The 20,549-nt window shown below is 40.3% G+C and overlaps 1 protein-coding gene across 2 annotated transcripts in view; it reads right to left on the bottom strand.

Moving 5' to 3' along the window:
• LOC105327358 (cubilin) overlaps nucleotides 1–20,549 on the bottom strand; it is a 45,025-nt gene that overhangs the window by 12,956 nt on the left and 11,520 nt on the right. For both annotated transcript variants that reach the window (XM_011427782.4, XM_020066838.3), the window contains exons 13-45: nucleotides 17,483–17,578; nucleotides 17,206–17,339; nucleotides 16,711–16,897; nucleotides 16,100–16,450; nucleotides 15,216–15,400; nucleotides 14,773–14,935; nucleotides 14,372–14,562; nucleotides 13,948–14,104; nucleotides 13,551–13,732; nucleotides 13,097–13,262; nucleotides 12,366–12,591; nucleotides 11,783–11,913; nucleotides 11,246–11,432; nucleotides 10,924–11,084; nucleotides 10,569–10,750; nucleotides 9,483–9,636; nucleotides 8,969–9,150; nucleotides 8,539–8,698; nucleotides 8,145–8,326; nucleotides 7,740–7,908; nucleotides 7,400–7,581; nucleotides 6,872–7,034; nucleotides 6,645–6,758; nucleotides 6,192–6,431; nucleotides 5,724–5,856; nucleotides 5,236–5,435; nucleotides 4,756–4,937; nucleotides 4,330–4,537; nucleotides 3,717–3,920; nucleotides 3,315–3,464; nucleotides 2,898–3,085; nucleotides 450–805; nucleotides 99–277 (exon numbers count right to left, since the gene is read on the bottom strand). In XM_011427782.4, coding sequence (XP_011426084.3) covers nucleotides 99–277; nucleotides 450–805; nucleotides 2,898–3,085; nucleotides 3,315–3,464; nucleotides 3,717–3,920; nucleotides 4,330–4,537; nucleotides 4,756–4,937; nucleotides 5,236–5,435; nucleotides 5,724–5,856; nucleotides 6,192–6,431; nucleotides 6,645–6,758; nucleotides 6,872–7,034; nucleotides 7,400–7,581; nucleotides 7,740–7,908; nucleotides 8,145–8,326; nucleotides 8,539–8,698; nucleotides 8,969–9,150; nucleotides 9,483–9,636; nucleotides 10,569–10,750; nucleotides 10,924–11,084; nucleotides 11,246–11,432; nucleotides 11,783–11,913; nucleotides 12,366–12,591; nucleotides 13,097–13,262; nucleotides 13,551–13,732; nucleotides 13,948–14,104; nucleotides 14,372–14,562; nucleotides 14,773–14,935; nucleotides 15,216–15,400; nucleotides 16,100–16,450; nucleotides 16,711–16,897; nucleotides 17,206–17,339; nucleotides 17,483–17,578 — 6,045 coding nt within the window. The remainder of the gene's footprint in view (nucleotides 1–98; nucleotides 278–449; nucleotides 806–2,897; nucleotides 3,086–3,314; nucleotides 3,465–3,716; nucleotides 3,921–4,329; nucleotides 4,538–4,755; nucleotides 4,938–5,235; nucleotides 5,436–5,723; nucleotides 5,857–6,191; nucleotides 6,432–6,644; nucleotides 6,759–6,871; nucleotides 7,035–7,399; nucleotides 7,582–7,739; nucleotides 7,909–8,144; nucleotides 8,327–8,538; nucleotides 8,699–8,968; nucleotides 9,151–9,482; nucleotides 9,637–10,568; nucleotides 10,751–10,923; nucleotides 11,085–11,245; nucleotides 11,433–11,782; nucleotides 11,914–12,365; nucleotides 12,592–13,096; nucleotides 13,263–13,550; nucleotides 13,733–13,947; nucleotides 14,105–14,371; nucleotides 14,563–14,772; nucleotides 14,936–15,215; nucleotides 15,401–16,099; nucleotides 16,451–16,710; nucleotides 16,898–17,205; nucleotides 17,340–17,482; nucleotides 17,579–20,549) is intronic.

Genomic DNA, 20,549 nt, shown 5'->3' on the forward strand with positions numbered 1-20,549 from the left:
ATGCTTTATAAATACAGTCTATGAATTAATTCAGCCAAACAAACTTAAGCTTATCATGAACATATTTTTCAAAAAAAGGATAAATGCTAAATAATTACCTATGTGAACCAGGGCCTTGAACCCCGCCCGGGGCACGCTATTGTCGGTCCGGAAGCGAGCGTACATCACGTTGTCTGTTGACTTGACCGTGCTGGGCCGTGACGTCCCACAATATCGACCAATCAGATCAGAGTTCTCGGTCCCTCCGTCCCGGAACTCAATGTAATCAAAATTACAGCTGGAAACACCAAGCAAACAGATATATACTCAAAATACCGGCAAATGAGTCCGTAACAATGAAATACTTGACAATCATTCTATTTAAATTGGTAGAAAAAAATACGACAAGCAATGACAACATTGTATTTCTTTGTTTTACAACGCCACTATAAAAAAGGAAGAACACGTACTTTTGATGAGTTTCGATGTTGAAGTTTTCGTCAAACTCCACCTGCACGGTCTCTGTGGCAGGTACCAGTATGGTCCACACGCAGTCCACGTTGTGAGGGTAGGCTGCAGGGTAGTTGGGCGACATGATGTATGCCTGGGGAACGTCGTGAGTCAGCCTTATACTCTCGCCACACTGCACGTGAACTTCACGGAACGTCAACCGGAAACCGACCGCTGAGCCTGCGCCGTCGGACACGAACTTCACATACAGTCTATTACTTCCGGTTTCCATGGTAGCAGGACTCTGGTTTCCACAGTAACGGCCGTTTGTACTGGTGCCCACTGGCGGCGCATTAGCATTGTCTCCGTTCAGCAGCTGTAAATCAATAAGTTTTTCTTATTTCTATGTTTCGTTCGGGAAATTCTTCTTTAAAACAAGAGGCCCATGGGCCACATCGCTCACCTGATGAACAATAGGTATGATAAAGTCAGCTTAATGGAGTCATAATACAAGCAATCTGGACAATGTACAATAATACACGTAGATCCTGAATAAATAAAATCCATTTTCCCCCTTGGAACTCGGATAGCTCTGATTGCTGCCAATATTTACAAGAGCAGACTTTAATCACCGCTCCTGCACATATATAGGAACTCAACGTTACGCAGGCAGGGATGACCGCACACCTACGCAACTCAACAGGTACCAACGTTTCCGCCAACAGCTCAACCTAACGCAAGCAGGTAGTGCCGCACATTTGCGCTAGAAAGGCCTGAACACCTGCAGGGATGACCATACACTAGTGCTCCGCCTCAACCACCACCAATACAAGCAGGTATGACTGTACACTTGTATTAATGCGATATAGAGCAGGAATGACCGCACACTTTGTATCGAAGGTTAGAAAACACGGATGTTCACACACTCAATCTACCCATACCTGTTCAAGTTTAACCCCAAACAGTCGCTCATCATAATGCAATAGACACTGTCCCTATATATGTGCCGGCCGAAAATAATTCATAGTATCTAAAAATTGGAAATCAAAAATAAACAAACTAATCCGGCCTAACCCAAAACTTCTGATGCAGAACAACTTATATACATTGAATATTTATTATTGTATAAAAATAATCATCACAATAATTGGTTAACAGTGGATGCATTAATTAAAATAATCAAGAATCAATAAATCAAGGGCAACAACTCAATACAGTAATACAAAAAGATTCTAATGAAAAAATAGCTGCCTGCTTCAATTTTATAGTCACATCACATGTTGAGTATTGCAGTTCTCAAAAAAATCCTTTACAATTGCTTATATATGGGATATTTAGCTACATCAAACTCTGAACCTTCTTGTGAGGCCGAAGAATTGTCCTGGAGCCAAAGTTTTAACAATTATAAAGAATCTTGCTGATTAGTTTCTGAGAAGAAGATTTTTAAAGATTTACTCTATATATTCCTATGTAAAACTTTAACACCCCCCCCCCCATGTCACCCTACCCCCAGGGATCATGATTTTCACAACTTTGAATCTACACTACCTGAGGATACTTCCACACAAGTTTCAGCTTTCCTGGCTGATTAGTTTCTGAGAAGAAGATTTTTAAAGATTAACGCTATATATTTCTATGTAAAATGTTAACACCCCCCCCCCAATGTGGCCTCACCCTACCCCCAGGGATCATGATTTTTACAACTTTGAATCTACACTACCTGAGGATGCTTCCACACAAGTTTCAGCTTTCCTGGCTGATTAGTTTCTGAGAAGAAGATTTTTAAAGATTAACGCAATATATTTCTATGTAAAATGTTAACACCCCCCCCCAATGTGGCCTCACCCTACCCCCAGGGATCATGATTTTTACAACTTTGAATCTACACTACCTGAAGATGCTTCCACACAAGTTTCAGCTTTCCTGGCTTTCTGGTTCTTGAGAAGAAGATTTTTGAAAATTTCTCGAAATTTTTCATTATTTTCTAATTATCTCCCCTTAAACGGGTGTGGCCCTTAATTTTCACAACTTTGAATCCCCTTTGTCTAAGGATGATTTGTGCCAAGTTTGGTTGAAATTGGCCTAGTAGTTCTTGAGAAGATGTTGAAAATGTGAAAAGTTTACGGACAGACAGACAGACGGACGGACAGACGGACAGACGGACGACAGACAAAATGTGATCAGAATAGCTCACTTGAGCTTTCAGCTCAGGTGAGCTAAAAAACTAATTTAAAAAACTAATTAAAAACAGAGCACGTGTTTTTACAATATGGTACAGGTATTGTGCATCACGCACCATTTACGTGTTTTTACAATATGGTACAGGCATTAGGTATCACGTACCATTTGCGTGTTTTTACTATATGATACAGGCATTAAGCATCACGTACCATTTACGTGTTTTTACAATATGGTACAGGTATTGTGCATCACGTACTATTACATTACAGGCATTGTGCATCACGTACCATAACATAGTCGCCATCACATCCTCCCACAGAGCCCACCACATTGAATGAGCTGTTAAACGCCACCTCTATGGTCCGCCCCGTGGTTACCTGTACCACCCATTCACAGTTCTGGTTGCCTGGATACGGGCTGGGATAATTGGGGCTAGCTATGACCCCCTGACTCATGTCCATGCGACCTCCACAGGCTGACAATGATAAAGCAAGCCATACTTAATTTACTTATGCATAAAATTGTGAGTTAATGTTGAGAGGAGTCTAATATCAAGTAAGTGAAACCACATAATTAAGGTATGCTGAAATTATGCGTGCTTCAATAATAAATTAGATTTTTGACGCAAAATCATGCGCACTTCCAGCACATTAACAATAGTCTTCTACCTGCATTTGTTAAGGATAGACGGGCCAGTACCTTACCTTGTCGGTAGTTGATGGTGAATCCTGTCGCGTTGACCGAGGCGTCGGTTTGGAACCTGACGGACATGTAGTTGGTGGTGGACAGGAGGGGAGCTGGGTTTCCCTCTCGGCCACAGAACCGACCCAGAACTCGCCCCGTCCCAAAGGCGTCTGGAACGTCAAAACAATTGTATTTTTGTGAGGTTTTGTTTAGTTATATTGCATGATGGTCTTATACATAGAGATATAAAAGCATGGTAGATTCAATAAATCAATGTTCTAAAAAGAATGCTAGTAAAAGAAAAAGTGAAGACGTCCGACATGTTATTTTTGGTTTTTCTAACTTCTATGTTTTGACATGAAGTCTATATACTCATAGAAGGATAAATACTAAGAATAAACTCCATTTAATTAAAAACTAACTGTCGTATACGGTAATGCTATCGAAGGAGCACGTGAAGTGTCCCTCCAGATCTAGGGTGGAGATATTGAGCCACACACGGTTCCCGGGCAGCGTGGTAATCATCCACAGACAGTTCAAGTTATTGGCGTAACCACTGGGATATCCCGGGGATGTGAACACGTTGTCCTGGTTACTGGCGCCAAGATTTCCTCCACATCCTGGGACTGTAATTAAATTCAAAATAATTAAGAAGAGAATACTACGTAAACTCTTGACAACAGAACTTTATTTCGCGATTTGCCGCGGCAATAAACTGGTTTTCGCGCATTTTATTTTCGTGCATTTTGTCACACACAAAAAAACATAGTTAGCTGGAGTGTTTTATGGACCTTTTTTTTGAAATGATATATTTTGATATGAAATGAAAACTCAATATAAAAGACTTTCAGTGAACAGAAATCTAAATTGTTGTGGTAGATTTCATGGAACAAAGTGAATTTTCTTGTTTCAATTCAAAATATCTTCCAAATCGCAACTTCTAGGGCCTTTCGGGCAGGTTTTTTCCGAGCTTTGCTGGAAAGACCGGAGTAGTACTAATTGAATGTCTTTACGTTGATACAGTGGTTTTCTAACCGGGAGTAGTGGTTCCAGGGGAAGGCGTGGTGGAAGGTATCTGATCACTGGTTGCCGCCCACTGAAACATGAATCCCTGACCGGAACTTGAGAAGTCAGAGTGAAACTCGACTCTGATGACGTTACCCGGGCTGAGGAATGGGGGAGGGGTGGTTGTCCCGCAGAACTTCCCGATCTCCGCCCCGTCAGCGTCGGGGCCATCCAAAAACTGCCGGAAGAGAAAAGAAATACAGAATTATATAAGCTTGATAATTTCATGTATGATGTAATTTCTCAGTACAAAATTTGCTGCTGTAATATAAGATAGCTAAAAGAGAACAGGGGAGCAAACATTCAAATCGCTAAATATAGCACTACTTGTATTCACTTTAAGTTGTGAGTTTTGCTTAAATATTACGCAACAAACCGACAGACAAACAGACCTACCCTAAGATAGTCAAAGTAGCAGTTAGCGACCGATTCAATATCGAGGGCGTTGACGGTGACCCTGATCCTCATACCAATGTCCACGGTGATCGTCCACACATAGTTCACGTTGTGTGGGTACTGGTTAGGGTAGTTAGGGGAAGCAACCTGTCCAGAGCTTCCGGTAAGGTCTCCCCCATACACTGAAAAAATGTATGAGACAGATTTGTGACTGACATTTGTCTTCTCCATTAAGCGAACAGATCGACAGACCCAAACAATATTTTTCATTCTCAACTTTAGAAAGGATATAAGTTTTATTTTTATAATTGCTCTTACTTATAATAATCAATTTGTACATTATAACTATACACTGGAAATTATTTACAATGTAAAGGTAAAATTTACCATTGATTTTGGATTTATAAACGAAGCCGCAACAAACTACCGGAAATGTTTACTTCAGTATTACCGTGCGGGTGATAAAGAAAATCAACTTACTTGTATTGAATTCCGCCAAAAACCCGGTCCCCGAACCGTACTCATCAGACCGGAACTTGATCCAGAGTCCGTTGGCCGCCGTCAGGTTTCCGGGGAACCTCGTGCCGCAGTACCGCCCGATCAGTCGACCGTGCACGTCACCCTCCCGGAGCTCCACGTAGTCGTAGTTACAAGACGGGTGGTTCATCAGGTTGAACGTTCTGTGAGGGACAGTGCATGTCACGTGTTTTGTTTTGTTTTATGAAATAAGGGAAAATAAAACGTCTTTCTATGTTCAGATGGTAACTTTTTTTTACTTAAGGCACTTTGTGCGGTTTGAAAGCGGAATCTAATAAGTCATCTGTTGTATCCCTGTAATATTTAGGCACTTATTTGTGTTGATTTTCGCTTTTTATGCTCTCAAGTTATTTTTAAATAACACGAAGCCCGCTTACTAAAGCGTAACTTGGATAGAGGCAGAAATTTCGGGATATATAATGAAGTCTTACTGGAATGAGATGCCAACTCTGTTTCCAGGCGTGACCCGGATTGTCCAGACACACTCTGTACTGTGGGGGTACTCATTGGGATAGCCAGGGGTAGCTATGTAGCCGCTCTGTGCTGTGATTTCAGCACCACAACCTTAACAAAACATTGATAGAACTCAATAACAGTTACATGTACATACGGTATCAACAAACGCCAGGGATGACAGATCTTGATTCAGTATAACCACGATACATTGTATCCCTTAAGTTATCAAAAGTATATAACAATACAGTTATAAGATTTAAAGAATGAACCTTATGATCTCGCCTATGATCTCGCCATAAGCAGACTTTCGATACAAGAGTTTTAACTCTAACCGTGTTTTACTGTATTCATAATAACTTAGACACAGGAACAATTATCAAACATCTAAAGAAAAATCATATCTGAACAATAGAGTAAACTAGAAAATGTTGCCTGGTACACACTAGACATGGATTTTGTGTACAGAGCTCTGAATCCCGACATCTGCACCGACCGGTCTGATACAAACTGGATCATCAGGGCGGACCCTGACGATGTAATGGGGGTCGGAATCGTCCTTCCACAGTATGTGCCGACTTCCGGTGCATTAAGGTCGTCGCCATTCAACACCCGGATGTAGTCTTTTCCACAGTCCGAAAACTCCTCAATGTCCATGTGTGTAAAGGTCAAGGTGATCCGGTCATCTGTTTCAAATTTTTAATAAACATAACTTAAAGCAAGCAGAATTTTGAAGCATATAGGCAAAATTTTAGATTACAACATGTATTAAGTATATTGGTATGGGGAAAAGGAAAGAACAGATTATAGGTAAAGCTTTATTCCCATGTTTATGTAACATACAATGTACATATAATGTACATGTATAACGAGATTTACCAATGTTTTGGATAACATACCCGAGTGATCAGCCCTGATTAACCAACTACAGTTGCTCATCATATCGTAAGAGTTGGGATAGTTTGGTGACGTAATCACGCCGTCATCTTCCCCATTCAGAATTCCACCACAACCTTTAGAGATAAAATTTATAGATTTAAAAATCCATTACTATAATAACATACTATAGAAACAAAACATATAAAGTTGATCTTTGGTTTGATATTACAAATCACTGGGCACCTACCGGTGACATACTGGGCTTTGAACCCTCGTCCAGAGAGCGAGACATCGGACCTCATCTTGACGTACATATACTGACCGCTGCTCCTGTATATACTGGGCGAAGGCAGAGAGTTTCCGCAGTGTCTCATCAACTCTGTAGAGTTAGCATTCGTCCCATCGTAAACCTGGTCACAAGTAAACAATTGATTGAATGTAATTTTTGACACATTTACTATTACTATCTTTACTATTCATATGATTTCGGTTGAAAAAAAAAGGAAAATTGTTAAAACAACATTTCAAAGTGCTTTGTGAAACAGTGTTGTTTCAAGATAATGATCAGCCAAACAAATAAAAACTTAATTTTAAGCTCTACGATAGCTGTCAAAATTTGTATAGGGTATGAAATCATTTACTGACGAACATTACAATATAGCATAATTTTATATGAAAATAGGTCTAATAATTTATTCTTATTTCACTTTTTAAAGTGTAGTAGTTTTAAAACTAGAAAGAATTTTTGGCGCCAAGTTTCAAACAGAGTACGTACGGCCACGTAGTCGTAGGTACAGTTGGTGGAGCTCTCCACGTCAAAGTCCTGGAAGGTCAGCACCACCCTCTTGGACGCCTCCACGGAGATCAGCCACTCACAGTCCGTGTTATGGGGGTAGTTCTCGGGGAAGTTCTTCGACATCAGCGTCCCTGTCGGGGTACTGAAATTTCCGCCACATCCTGAAATATCAATACATATCAGTGACCTAACCCCCCAAAAACTACGGTATAGTTGTTACCACTTCTTTCAAAGAGAGAGTTTACATAGGTGTAAGGTCATCGTCAATGAATAAAACGGACACACGATAAATCAGTGTCTGACTAAAGATAACATTTACCTCCGACAATGGATTTGTAGGAAGCACTGAAACCTTTCCCGTTAATGCTGACGTCACTACGGAAAATGACGTACATGAGATTTCCGGTGGTCGTCAAAACCTGCTCTGACGTCTGCTTGTGACAAAGCTGGACCAATCTTGGTGCCGACATATCACGACCAGCGTACACCTTAATGTTAAAAAAATATGTGGAATTCATGAAGTAAGTACTTGTAAATGTAACCATGATTTCCATTGCTGAGTAATGTGATATTGAAATCGTTTTACACGTACATTCATCGTGTCTCGTTACATAAAAATTCCAAAACATAAGAGTATCATAAAGTTAATCAAGAACACAGTAATAAAACAATGCATGGATTCCTTCTAAGAACCCCACGGTCATTCACTGTGTTCTGTTAGTACCTCTAAAACGTCGAATCGGCAATCAGAATGGGTCTCCAAATCAAAGTCTTTTATGGTCAGCTGGATGGCCTGTCCCGTGGCCACCTCTATCCTCCATACACACACCCGTCTGTGGGGGTAGGGGTTCGGATAGTTGGGACTTGTGAACTCATTGGTGCTCTGGGTGAAGTATCCACCACAACCTTGCATTATAAAGCATTGACAGATGTGGATGAGGGAGACTTAGATTCATGACACATCATAACATGTTAACGTAAATAAAAACACTCCTAAATTATAATTTTACGCAATGTAATTTGAGCCTTAACGTATGCTTTAATAGATTTAAAGCCGAAAAATAGCCCAAAACTGTTTAAAAAAAACAAAAAAAAAACAACAACAACAACAAACCCACCATTGGTGATGTACTCTAGTCTGAATCCATTGCTGGCGACGGAAAAATCGGAGATGAAGTTCAGCCATAGGTACTCCGAGGAGGAGGAGATGGCAGGGGGGATGTTATTGCCGCAGTACGTCCCGATCTCAGGGGAGGTAGGTAAGTTACCGTCGCGCACCTGTCGAAGCAAACAGTCTATAACACCATTCTTTATCTGATATATCTCATAAAACTGTTTTAACGAATTAAATATAATGAAAATATAAAGACTTAGAGACTCTAAATCGAAAAAGACCATTTTGATCGATATATCTTTGTTGACTTTGGGACGTAATTGAGACGATTTCAATTGTTTTAAATAATACTTCAAAAATTCCCTTCCATCTGGAAAAAGCTTTAAGGACTCCGGACAGTAGCTTGAGACGATATTTAGACTTCCAAGACTTACCTGTAAATGGTCGTAATTACAAGAAGTGTGTGTCTCCACCTGGAAATGTGAAAACGAGACGTTGAGGGTGTTTCCCAGGGTCGCCTGGATGACCCAGGTACAGTTCCGGTTGTGGGGGTAGGGGTTTGGGAAGTTCGGGCTCTCTATGACGCCACTGTAGTCCGTCAAGACCGTGTCACAAACTGAATGAAAAACAAAACTGCTAATGCCAAGCTTTGCCAAGTTTAAAATCGTTTTTTTTTTTAAATAGCAATATATTGTAGAACATTTGGTACATTTAAGATAAGTTTGTTTTCCTGTTATTAAGTTATATTTATTTCTTTCTTTGGCCATTTAGCCATTACATCAGACTAATTACACGTTTTCATTTAAATCTTTGTAGTGTATTATAGTAAATCAATGGATAGACCTTACTAAAATAAAATCACTGAACCTTTACATTCCCCAATAACTTTAATAATTCCATAAACATCATTCTTCAAATTAATGTAAAAATGTTGCTTATTTTGCTTACTGCTGGTGTAAAAAGCATGAAATCCTCTGCCGGATACAGACATGTCCGATCTGAATTTTATCCACAGTTTGTTGCTAAGGGAATCGATGATGTCAGGCACTTGACTACCACAGTAACGGGCGAGTAGGGCGCCAGTCGCAGAACCGTCGCGGATCTTAAAATGGAATCAAAAACTTGTAATAACAAACCATATCATTATTTGTAATCGGAAAGCAATTGAAACGTCACTCATTAACAAAGAAAAATACCAATACCAATACTACACTAATAATTCATTGGATGAATCTTTCTACGATCAACACCATTAATTTTCAATCGTAAGTTTTCGTTACCATCGTATCAGATCGCTCTGCATCTTTACTTAGCGCGGCACGTCGCATTTAATCGTGCGCCCTAATCTGCTGGATCCATCTTGGGAAAGGCAATCATCACGATGCGCTGCGTTTAATTGTGTTGTGAAACTATCAGCAGTCGGGCTAAATAAACTTGTACATTGTCGGATTAAATCGTGATCGCCTTCCATCTTGAACGTGAAAAGAATCGCTATCATTTATATCATAACCCCATCGCAGCAGACCACATTTAACAAGTTCATGATGAACGTATTGCATTTAGAGTACATGAACATAAATCATCTGCACGTACACAAATGTACCATGCAGGGACTCGTGTCGTTAGGTTGGGATCAGATCGGGATCCAGTAGGGAATTCCATCTTATCTGAACGTACTTTCTTGTATCTAAACGGGCAATAAGATCGTGACAGATCGCGCTGCATAAATATTTCTATCGTGACCGTTCCGATTCAAAGCTAAATAAATCGCATAAGGTCTTATCGACTCTCATCACCTGGTACCTAATTATATATAGAGAATTTTCACGATCAGTTAACATTTGTCAATCGTAGTGCTCGTTAAAGATTGCACGACAGTAGGAACATAGCATAAGAACTATACACAGCATTTGTAAATATACGATATGGAATAGCTTATGTTGGTCTTTAAGTGATGAAAACATATTTCAATAGATCCATCAAACAAGTTGTTGGTGATGCGTCTCTCTTTGTATTGCCATCCGGACTAATTACCTCTACGTAGTCGTACAGACAGTTCACGTGGTTCTCAAAGTTAAAGTCCACAAAGGTCAGATGGATCCTGCTGCCCCGGGAGATGGTGATGGTCCAGAAACACTCGGCATTGTGGGAGTACTGGTTAGGGTAGTTAGGGGACACGAAACTTCCGGTGGGGTTAGTCAGGTCAGCTCCACAGCCTAAAGAGAAAGGATGAATATTCAGGACAATCACAGAAACTGATAAAAGTTAATAATTTCGTTAGCTGTTTCGCTAAAAATGCTATCTCGGTTGTTCATCATAATACTATAGGAATTGTATACAACGCCAAAAGGACGTCAAGTGTCTAGAAACTCGTGTACAAGTCTCCAACCTGTAGCCGTTGTGTCGTAGGCGATCCTGAACCCTCTTGCCGACTGGGAGGCGTCCGACTTGAACCGGATGTACATCCTGTTGCTGTGTGACCTTATAGTGGTGTCTATAGTTGTACCACAATACGTGTTCACTAACGGAGAACTCGGAAACCCGCCGTTCCTGAAGAAAATAACCTATCACTACTGATCTTACTTACACGTGTAGGTAGATATGTGCAATCAATTACAGTAAAGAAATAAGAATGTTCTTTGCTTTTGATATCTTAGAATAAATCTATGTTCTTAAATTATCATCATACTGAACATTTCAATCATTTCTACCTGATCTCCAGGAAGTCGTAAGCACAGCTGGCGTGACTCTCTAGCCGGAAGTCGGTCACGTTCAGCAGGATCTGGTTGCCGTCCTGTGCGGTGATGGTCCACACACACTCCCTCTCGTGGGGGTAGTTGTTGGGGTAGTTCGGGCTGGTGATCACGCCGGTGGAGTCGGTTAACTCTGCGCCGCAGACTGTAACACACATACGGGCATTCCATTAAACACTAAGTTACGTGCAGACGGTATCTCTTTTCTAGATCATATTGTAAATTCACCCAAACCCCCCGACCCAACCACAACCACCCACCCACCCACCCCCCCCCCAAAAAAAAAAAACACTAAGCAATTGTTTAATTGCAGGAATTAAATTACATCGGGAAAGTCGCATATTAATATGTGCAGTATCCAATAGAAATTCACTAAGACAACAGCCAATAGAATTACGCAAAGAGGACAGCCAATAAAGTTAGGTGATGTATTTAAACAACCAATAGAAATACATGATGAATAATGTCATCCAATAGAATTATATCAGGACTTACTTGTGGTGGCATTAAGTGTGACGTAACCAGCTGAGAATCCTTCATGCGCGATACTCTCGTCCGACACGAACACCACGGTCATGAAGTTCGTGGAAGATGTTATAGAGGGGGGCAGGGAGGCACCGCAGTACCTACAACACAATGTAGGGTAGCAGTACCTATATATAACATTGAATAACACAATAACAGTCCCTATTACACAATGTAAGGATATTATAGAGGGGACAGGGAGGCGCCGCAGTACCTACATATAACATTATATAACATTGTACATACAACACAATGTAGGGCACCTATATATAACATTGTATAACACAATAACAGTCCCTATTACATAATGTAAGGTTGTTATAGAGGGGGCAGGGAATCGCCGCAGTACCTACATACAACATTATATAACATTGTACCTATAACACAATGGAGGGTATCTTATGAAAAGTGGGCTAGATAGAGATAGACCACACTACAATAAACATGCATATCTATTATAAGAGCATAATATACAGCATACTCTATTCAGTAACCAAGAGGGAACGTTTCCAGGAGAAACACCACAACTTCAAGTCTCCATAGAGACACTAACCTTCCCAAGAGGCTGTTAGAACTGGCTGTGTAGTTATCATACAGCTCCACGTAGTCATAGCGACAGTTGGCGTTACTCTCTATGCTGAAGGTGTGGAAGGTCAGTCGGACCACCAGCCCGGGGCTGGCCTGGATCGTCCAGGAGCAGTTGACTCCGTGGGGGTAGATGTTGGGGTGGCCGGGGCTGGTTACAGTCCCCGTGGGCTCAGACAGCATCCCACCACAGCCTGTCATGAATTATAGAGATAGACGCAAAGGTAGGAAAATGATTACTATTAAAGACTTGCTGATTTAATGAATAACATTACATCATCAGTGTTATCCACAATTCCTCTAAGGATATAATAATGTGAAGTCAGAACGTTTTTATTAAAATACAAAATAATCAAGAACTTATCAATGACGTATAAACGTTATATGTTATGGTTTTTGTTTTAACCATAATTACAGCAATCCCCTTTCGTGATGCACAGGGGCATCTAATCCGCTCTGCTCTATATGACATATTTATATACAATCTAGTATATGTCATAGAGAGCAGAGCAGATTAAATGCCCCTGCGCATGATGGGTGCAAAATAAGAGTAAGGTCAACAGAATTATTGAAGTCGTATGCTGACACATTGCGTAATGGGTTATATGCAAACAGATTCTGTTTTTATTCTCGATATGAAAGCAAACAACAACGAATATATCGATCAACTGTGTGGAATATTGCGTGAATTACACGCACCTGCCGAGGACGATGTGTAGGAGGCCATGAAGCCAGTGTTATGCTGGGACCCGTCTGTCACGAACTTGACCGTCATCATGTTCTGAGTGGAGGAGACGGGGGCCGGGATCTGGGCCCCACAAAAACGACCCAGTAGTGGGGACTGAACGCTGCCGCCGTCATAAACCTGAAACAGTGTGAAAATACACAGATCAACACTAAAAGCGAAAAGAAACAAGACACGAATGACGTTCCTAGATTAGTATCTGTCATGGTTATTCGGTAACTAATTGCATCGCAACTGTATTGCATTTCAAATACATATCATCACAAAATTGGGAATATTATTATAAGACAACACATTGCATGTAAACGACCAATGTTACAATTGAAAGAAAAAGATTATTTGATAATCGTTATGGAGTTGAGGAGACATTTAGTTGACCAATCCAAGCCAGAGATGCTATTTGAATACCGTGAGATAGTCGTAGATACAGTTAGTGGATCCCTCCAAGTCGAAGGCGGTGAAGCTGAGGGTGACGACCGACCCCGGGGACTGGTTGATGGTGTACACACACTCCTTGTTGGCGGGGTAGGCGTTAGGGTAGGACGGCGAGCTGAACGACCCCTCGGGCTCCGAGTACGTACCTCCACAAGCTGTGAAACAAATCAAGCACAAATGTTATGCAATATATGGACCCTGGATAGAGACCTTGAAAACTCAGTGGGGGATCTTCAGAATATGTTCTATGACCTTTAACAGTTGTCCACACCTTATACAATTCATTCCTAAAACCTCAAATTTATAAGTTCTATTTAGACCATTTGTGAATAGAGAGAATATACCATCTAGTAAGATTAGTTTATCTTACCTGTGGTCCAGGTGGCCCTGAATCCCTGGCCGGTCTGGGAGTGGTCCGAGGAGAACCGGATGAACATGGTGTTTCCTGTGGAGGTGAGCGGTGAGGGGAGGGTGGACCCGCAGAACTTGTTAAACAGGGGCGACATCTCATTGGGGCCGTCACGTACCTGCAGAGAAAATAAAACCTGCTTAGTTTTGCAATGTTTGCCTGTGTATGAATCTGTATTGCCGCATCATTAAAAAGCATGAATTTTTAATGAACTTGTAAGAAGAATGACGATAAAAGATGGCTTATATAAATAAGTATGGATTGCTAATAAAAATGACAAACTTTATATCTAAATGGCAATTCCCTTTTTTGCAAATCGTCCATTTTGCAAATCTAGTCGGATACTATCGCAGCAGTTATGTAAAATCAAGAACCTTTTAATTACCTCAACAAAATCATAGTCGCAAGTGGAATCGAACTCGATATCAATGGTTGTGAACGTTAGAGTGATGGTATCACCCGCTGGGGCCGTGATTGTCCACACACACTCACTCTCGTGTGTATACGGCGACGGGAACCCTGGTGACACCACCACTCCCTCTGATGACGTATACTGTCCGCCACATTGAGGTCCAGCTATAAATATACACCGTAAAATTTCATCCAAATTATCAAAAAATTAAAATCATTGAGGCATACATGTACATGACAGGCTACTTCTACAATCTCAAATATATAGTATAGATAAATCATAAACTGGACTAAGACAACTTTTTAATAAAAAAAAAAAAAGACCTTTACAATTTTCTCAATAGTTGAACTACATCTCAGATTGGCTTAACTTACCGGACACCGCGGCGTACGTAATGAGGAAGCCTTGATCTGACAGTGAGGCATCAGAGTGGAACCGGATGTGGGCGTACGGGTTGGTGGTCGTGATAGGGACAGGAGACTGCGTGCTACAGTACTTTTGTAATAACGGCGCATTTTCGTCTAAACCATCTCGGATCTGTCAGCGATGTCATTTTATTATTTTGACGAATAGATCTCTTGAAAAGAACTTTCCCTCTAACCCAAAGTTTATTTATATAATTATTAGTTAATTGTTCCAGAAAACTTTGCTCTGTGTGGCCTTAATTTGAAGAGAAGAATTTATGTAACATTAGATTTCTTGATAATACCGGTATACAATGTACAGTACATTTCTTGTTACTGATATTGTATATTTACAGCATTCCTATTCATTGTTTTGATGTATATAGAATTTACAAAGTCAAAACCATCCTAACCTCCACGTAGTCATAGCTACAGTTGTCATGGTGCTCCAGGGCCATCACGGCGAACGTGAACATGATGTTCATCCCCGGGGACACCATCACGGTCCAGGCACAGTCTCTGTTGTGGGGGTAGTTCCCGGGGTAGCCGGGGCTGGACAGCGTCCCGTGATCACCTTGGTTCAACAGTCCGCCACAGACTAAAATTGCGGAAGAGAGAAAGTTTTTTAAACTATAAAAGGATTGAACTACATGTATCTCATTAGATTCTGTGTATACGTTATTCACACAACACGTTGTTTCAAACAGGCGGTCTGGGGATAGACGAAGACATTGCACACAAAAAAAACAATGTAATTTCATTTTAGGGAAAAACAAATTATTATTACTTCGTTCTTTTTTGAAACCAACTACAGTATATAAATAGTGCCTGTTTGGGAGGGTAACAGTTGAAACTGACACCCCGAGGAAACCATTGTCAACCGACGCGAAGCGGAGGCTGACAATGGTTTTCGAGGGGTGTCAATTTCAACTGTTATCCTCCCAAACAGGCACTATTTATTTTATTATACTGAATGTCTTAATTTAAGAGAATATTTTTACTGCTTTTATATAGAAATGACGTGAATTCGACGGCGAACCGTACGCGCATAATTTACGCGCATGTAACAATTCGTTGTGTTACCCGTTGCTAAGTGTGTTGCTAACGCTGAGGGTAATAGAACGGATTATCAACTGCGTCTAAACCAATCAGATTTCAGTATTTAACATGAAAGTATAATAAAACTTTTTATTTCAACTTTGGAATTTATATTCAAATTATTTATATTACTTTGACGCAAAATTTCAGTTTCGTTACGTGAGTACCAAATACATCATCATAAACAGTAAAAATTTACCTGGATCAGCGGAAATCCAGTTAAGTGAGAATCCGTCTGAAGAAATGGACTGGTCGCTGTAGAACCAGATGTACATCTGATGCTGGGTGGTGTTGATGGGCGGGGGGAGGGTGTAGCCGCAGTACGTCCCGATCTTGTGGGCAGTGGCGCTGGGACCGTCGTGAACTTGGAGGTAGTCGTAGGCACAGCCAGGGTGGTTCTCCACGCTGAAGGAGGTGAAGGTCACAGAGATGATCTTCCCGGGGGTGGAGACAATTCTCCAGGAACAGCTGACCCCGTGGGGGTAGGTGGCACCCGTCTGTGTGGGGTAGGTTAAGGTTCCTGTCTCCTGAGTCAACACACCGCCGCACGCTGTAACACAAAGATTTATGACAGTTGATTTAAATCATTGTATTCAGAAAAATAATAAAAGTTGACTTTAGTCATGAACGTAGGTCTTTGTAGTCCCAGGTTTGAAAAGTAAGTCTCTCTTTTAGAAAAGGAATTCGTTGCGTAAAATTGAAAGATTGACCAAAGAGAGTACACCTAAGTTGTTGTAGACTTTAGTTCTATTAACTCAACCGTAAATCTACAAGAACATGAACAACTTCGATATCTTAGATATAGCTTACATTGCGTCTCCTCTTCACAGTTATTTCCGGTGTAAGAACTTGTGCACGCGCACGTGTATCCGTTGACCCGGTCAGTGCACGTGCCTTCATTCTGGCACGGGTTGCTTGCACACTCGTTGGTATTGGTCTGACACTGGTTCCCCTCGTAGCCCGACTGACAAACGCAGTTGTATGTAGACCCTGAGTTCTAAAAACCAAAGTCAATGAAAGATAATCAACTCTTCGCACAGTGCAAATACATTGATGCTGAATACATTTTTACCTTCTGTTACCATGACAACGAGACTACATAGCAATAAATAAATGGTGTGAGGCTTTTTTACTCATCAAAGACTATCAAATTGTAAAATATGAAGAAAGTCTGTGACTGTGCGTGGCCATAGAATTTTGATTCTTACATAGAATTGATCTTACATGTAAGAAGGAAGATTATGTTTTAAACAAAAGACTTGTGTGGGTTTACCGATTTTACAATGTTGTTATAGCGTGCAGTACCTGACAGAGCGCCCCGTTCCTGCAGGGATTGCTGGCACATGGTCCATCCGTCACACCCTGGGTCACACAGCCGTTAGAACCTTGTCCATTACCCACATACCCCGGGGGACAGGTACAGACCACACCCTGTATACCTGTAAGGTGAACACAGCACTGTATACTGGTCTTCTTTACAGAACCAAGATACATTTGTTATTTTTGCATTTTACAGTGTTATAAAGTTTTTGTCGCGAAATTAATTGATATTTTCGATAAAAACATTAATAAAGAGCCAAACCTGGAGATTCCTGGCATGTAGCCAATGAATGACACCCTCCATTGTTTACATTGCACAGTCCTACCCACGTACACGTCACGCCATTTCCTTGGTAACCTAGTACGAAAGTGGTCGTAAAATGGTTAACAACATGGATATATTTTTTGTTGTTGGTTCATACTTTGAATAACAGTTACATTTCACATTAAAATAAAACACAATCCGAGTCAGTGTGTTTTTTCCGTAATGATCGAACGAAATGTCGTTATATCCCGATGAACCGACAAAAATATTGTAGTGTAAACGCATTGTATTATTGTATGTGTATTGTTATGCATGACCTCTGACCCTGGTCCACCCCAACCTTACCTGGTCCAACCTACTGGAGCTCCAGTTCTGATCCTGCCGTATACCGCACCACACCTGTTACCCTGTTTTTCCTTATATATTTTTACCATTGTCTGTTGTCTGCCGCATATTGTCAGGTAAGACACCAGATATTTGAACTATATGTTTTGTAGTTTCTCGGCTACACAACATTGGCGTCGCCGGTAAACTTTTATTGTATTTTTTGTGTATTTTTGGATATTTTTGTCCACACGGCGATACACATATCGCCGTTTGGATTTTCTTGGTCAAATTCGTTTTTGAACAATATTTATTTGCATTGGACGTTTATTATAAGCGTCAGGTGCGTTATTCCTGCAATTTGACCGGTAATTTCATGTTTTCACAGTGTGTTTTTGTCACGGCGTGCTGACAATTAGCACGTGCGGCGTCGTGATATTTTCATATCGGAACTCAATATTGTCATTATTTTTTCTATTGTGTATTGTTGTTTGCTTGCGTTTTCATAAGCGTACTTAGAGCGAAATTTAGTATAATTCGTCTTGTATTTTTGTCACTCGTGTTTCTGTACACACGTGTGTGACCGTTTTTCATGCATGATAAGCGTGAATTGTAAACACGTGTTCAAGAGTATAAAATTTTCGTAGTTTTTCAATTATTTTTCGTATTTATGTAGTATATTGTCACACTCAAGCATTTATCTAACTTTGAAAGTCATATTTGTAGTTATTATTGCCTAGAGAATGTTTTTCATATTTTTGACATTTTGTTTACTGTTTCGGTCGTCTTGTCTGTCGCCATTTTTAGCGCCAAATCGACTGTGACGGGTTAAAGTGAAAGTAACTTTCACTTTCGATTTCATTTTTCTGAAAACGTGTTTGTTTACATTAGACTAGTTAGTAGTTTATAGAATATATTTTCAAGCTTTAGTTAGTAGTTTTAAGTAAGGTTATTATATTGTTTGCAATGAACATTTACTTTATTCATTAGGAGAATTGATATTTTGAAATATTTTCTTGAACTTTTTTTGCTGCTGTTGCAGTATACCAGTTGTGGGCAGCATTATTTGATAAGTTCACAATATCATAAGGTCTTTTCATATCTGTTGACAATTAAATTGTATTAAATTAGTTGAACATATCATAAGTTCAAGTAGTTTGGGCTGTTATATTTGTTAATTTTTCAGATTTTTTAAAATTACACTTTAGGGGGAAAATTGTTTAAGAAAAAAGAAGAGAATTTTTGTTTTTTTCTAAATTTTTCAAATTGTTTTTTCACTCAATTAGGTTATTTTTGTTCAGTCTCTGTTTTAAAACAAGTTTTTGAATTATAGATATTTCTTGTATTTAATTGTCAAAATTAGTTCAGGCTTTGAAATTACTAAAGTTAGAACTGATTACTTGTGATCACCAGCATGCAGTCAACCATGCAGTCAATAATGGACAATTCATTGACTTACCATCATTATGATCAACAAGATGTATTCTAATCCAATCAACGTTGGATATATTAGTGAGGGGGTGAGTGCACAGAGTGCATTTCAGCAACCATTAGTAGGTCCAGTGTCTACAGGCCAACTTTCCCTGCAGACAGGTACAGTGCTACATGGTCATAATGCCTCTCCAGGATTCACCCAACATTACAGTGGAATCCCTGCACCATATGGAACACCATATTCAGCTCAATACCCTCCACAAAGTGCTATTCTAAATCCATGGGGGGTAATGTCAGGTGTTTCAATGGGACCAGAAAATAACACAAATATGTTAGTTGGAAGTTCTTCCATGACACAGGGAGGTTATTTACCGTCAAATGTCAATGGAATGATGCCAACTGGATATACAGTTTCAAGGGCCACTGGAACAAGTTACACTGGTACATTTTCCCAGGCACAGGGTGGTTCGACTGGTTCCATACCGCCAAGTGTTCAGGGGTTAATGATGCCATACCAAACAACATCAAGTCTAAGTGGATTTCCTTCCCAGGCACCAAGCAATTTCCAGTCATCGGTTTCTCAGGCATCAGTACTACCAACCACCAGTGTACCCATACCACAAAGCGGCAATATACCATTCAATGGTCAGGGTACAATTGTCAACATAGTACCATCTACCACCAATATACCTATACAACAGGGTAGTTATGTACCATTTAATGGTCTGGAAACCAACGTCAATAATGTACCACCTACAAACAATGCATCCATACCACAGGGTGGTTACGTACCAATTAGTGATCATGGTACAAATGTCAACATTGTACCACTTACCAACGGCGTACTAATACCACAGGGCATCTATATACCGATGAGTAGTTATAGTACGAATCTCAACATGGTACCAGGTACATATACCAACAGTACTCCTATACCACAGGGCGGTTACTTACCGATTAGTGGTCAGGGTACAAACGTCAATAATGTACCACCTACAAACAATGCATCCATACCACAGGGTGGTTACGTACCAATTAGTGATCATGGTACAAATGTCAACATTGTACCACTTACCAACATTGCACCTGTACCACATGGCGGTGTCATACCATTCAGTGGTCAAGGTACAAACTCAAACCTGGTAACAGCCACTACACCACAAGCGGGTTACATTCCATGTACTGGTCAAGGTGTTGATCTCAAGGTTATGTCACAAACATTATACCAACCAGTTCAATCAACACAGAACTCAAATACTTCCAACCAGTATGTGCCATGCACACCAAATCAGGCTATGCTAAACAG

The sequence above is a fragment of the Magallana gigas genome, chromosome 5 (genome assembly GCF_963853765.1).
Source record: "Magallana gigas chromosome 5, xbMagGiga1.1, whole genome shotgun sequence".
In the NCBI taxonomy this organism is placed as follows: domain Eukaryota; kingdom Metazoa; phylum Mollusca; class Bivalvia; order Ostreida; family Ostreidae; genus Magallana; species Magallana gigas.